General features: G+C 46.8%; 1 protein-coding gene across 1 annotated transcript; it reads right to left on the minus strand.

Annotated features, from left to right (window-relative positions):
• Window positions 1-1,210: 1,210 nt before the first annotated feature.
• LOC120401858 (40S ribosomal protein S3-like) lies at window positions 1,211-1,587 on the minus strand. Its single transcript, XM_039532080.1, has one exon. It carries the CDS (start codon window positions 1,570-1,572, stop codon window positions 1,219-1,221), a length of 354 nt encoding a protein of 117 aa, XP_039388014.1. The 5' UTR covers window positions 1,573-1,587; the 3' UTR covers window positions 1,211-1,218.
• Window positions 1,588-2,205: the final 618 nt, after the last annotated feature.

The raw sequence follows: 2,205 nt of genomic DNA on the forward strand, positions 1-2,205 counted from the left end.
CCTTAGCAATTAGAGAGGTGGGGGGGGTTGTTTTTGTTTTGTTATGTTTGTGTGAAAATAAGGAATATTCTTCTCAGTGTCATTTCATGAAAAAAAAAAACTACTCATACTTTAGTTCAGGCCACCTCAGAGTCTCAATGTTTTTTGACAGAGAGGTGGGTTTTGCACCCGAGACTGATTTCAAAATGAGGGGTCCCTGAGCCTGAGCCAATGCCCAATGAAGTAAATGGAAAGACTCCCGTGGACTTTGGAGCAGGCACCTTAAAGCTCCGTCTACACTATACACCACTGGTGATGGGTGTGTAGGTACATGTAGCTACACACGGCAGGCTGTGTCCACACTGCGGTATATAGCTAGACATGGCAGTGAAGCGCTCTGGCAGAGGAGAGGTAGTGAGGAAATGCCCAAGCAGCATGGAGCTGGAAGAGCCTTTCCTGCCTGCTGGAGCCTTTTCCTGCAACTGCAGAAAGTCTCCAGTGGCAGGGAGCTACCAGAGCCTCTCTCTGCAACGGGCAAAGGCCTCACAGTGGAAACCTGCCCAAGCTGTTTCCCACAACCTCCTCCCTGCCAGAGCCTTTCCATGCTCGGGGAGTCTCTTCCTGTGGTGGGGAAAGGCGCCAGCAGCAGAGAGGCAGTGGGACACTAATAGCTAAAAATAGCAGCGTAGATGGGAGGCATAGCTTGGGCAAGCCGAGAGCATATAATGTACATACTCTCTTCCATACCCACACCCTTCAGGCGTGTCTTTACTCGCCTCACCAGCGACACTGCTATCTATCCCCGCGATGGGGGGCTGGGCACTCTGCACACCGCCATATGAAGCGTGCAGTGCAGATGCACCTTAAGAGCAGTGTCTTCCTTCCGCTAGCCATCTTCCTCAGGCCACATCCCTCTGTTGTGATTCGAATGGGTTCTTCGTTTATTTGGACTGTTAAGCTCCTTGGGGAAGGGACTGTCTTTCTTTTTGCCTGTAAGGTACCAAGAACATCTAGGGTGTTATATAAAAACTGCCAGCTGATAGCAACTGCATATTAAGTACTGACCTGGGCTGGATTGTACCAGTAATTTAGAGAAGAACAACTCTCTAGCTGCTCACCAGTGCCCTGAACCATTCCCTCGCCCTGCTGGAGCACCTCTCTTCTGCTCTTTTATGATTTTATTCAGATCCTTTCATGGGTCAGAGTCCACCTTCTCATTCCAAGTGTTGAAAAATCCCATTATGCATTGGGAACTGGCTGAAGCATGGCTGGCTTTTCTGGTTTGCCACCTTTCTGCTCTGAGATGGGTGCGGTGGGTAAGATCTCTTCCTTGGGCTCGACAATGCTGACATGGTCTGGCAGGGGTTTCTGGGGTCCAGTCTTCCCACTTGGGTCCCAAGGCAACGCAATCTTTACTTTAATACCCAGCACACCATGCCTGAGGAGGACGTGGTGCACAGCTGTATTGACATCGTAGTTTACAGGGTCTCCACTGTGAATCATCAGGCCATCCACAAACTTCATCGACTTGGCTCGCTGGCCTCTGAGTTTACTGGACACCACTACCTCAGAACCCTTAGCACCACTCTCCATGATGAAGCAGAGGACACCATAGCAGGCTCGATGCAGTGTTAAACCTCCCAGAAGGGCCTCTGCTTCGGCAATAGCACGTGAGGTGGCTATGATGCTCTGATGCTTGATCAAAGGCTCCCCACCTTTCAATGTCTTAAAAGTGTCTTTGAAACTGGCATTTTTATTAGTCTGATGACTTATCCAGGGGATCAGGGAAGATCCAAAACTGATTAAAACATCCTGTCTCCCTTCAGTAAGAAAGCTATGATAAGAAAAACAGACTTTCCTTTTTTATAATTCTTCCATTATGGAATGTAAACAGATGTCAGAATTTGAGTTAGATGCCTCTGAGGAGTTGAACGTTCCTCCAAAATGGAATGATTTCACCAGCTAAAGCAATAGAGGCAGAGACTTAGACCTTGTCTCTACTAGAAAAATTGTCCCAGTTTAAAGATTGATTTTGAATGAATCTTGTTAAACCAAGGCAATCTCATAATATAGATCAGCTCAAACCAGTTTGACTCTTCCTTAAATGGTTTAGCTTGCATCAGTAACTTGCCAAATTAAACTAAACTGAGTTAAGCAAAGGTTTAAGCGTGTCTTCTGGAACTGGACAAAAACTGGAATTTTTGTACTATAGAAATTCCAATTTAA

This window comes from Mauremys reevesii, linkage group 3 (assembly GCF_016161935.1).
Source record: "Mauremys reevesii isolate NIE-2019 linkage group 3, ASM1616193v1, whole genome shotgun sequence".
Classification (NCBI taxonomy): domain Eukaryota; kingdom Metazoa; phylum Chordata; order Testudines; family Geoemydidae; genus Mauremys; species Mauremys reevesii.

What these genes read in the sequence shown, in the direction of transcription:
- LOC120401858 (XM_039532080.1), bottom strand. Translation starts at nt 1,572, where the DNA reads ATGGAGAGTGGTGCTAAGGGTTCTGAGGTAGTGGTGTCCAGTAAACTC.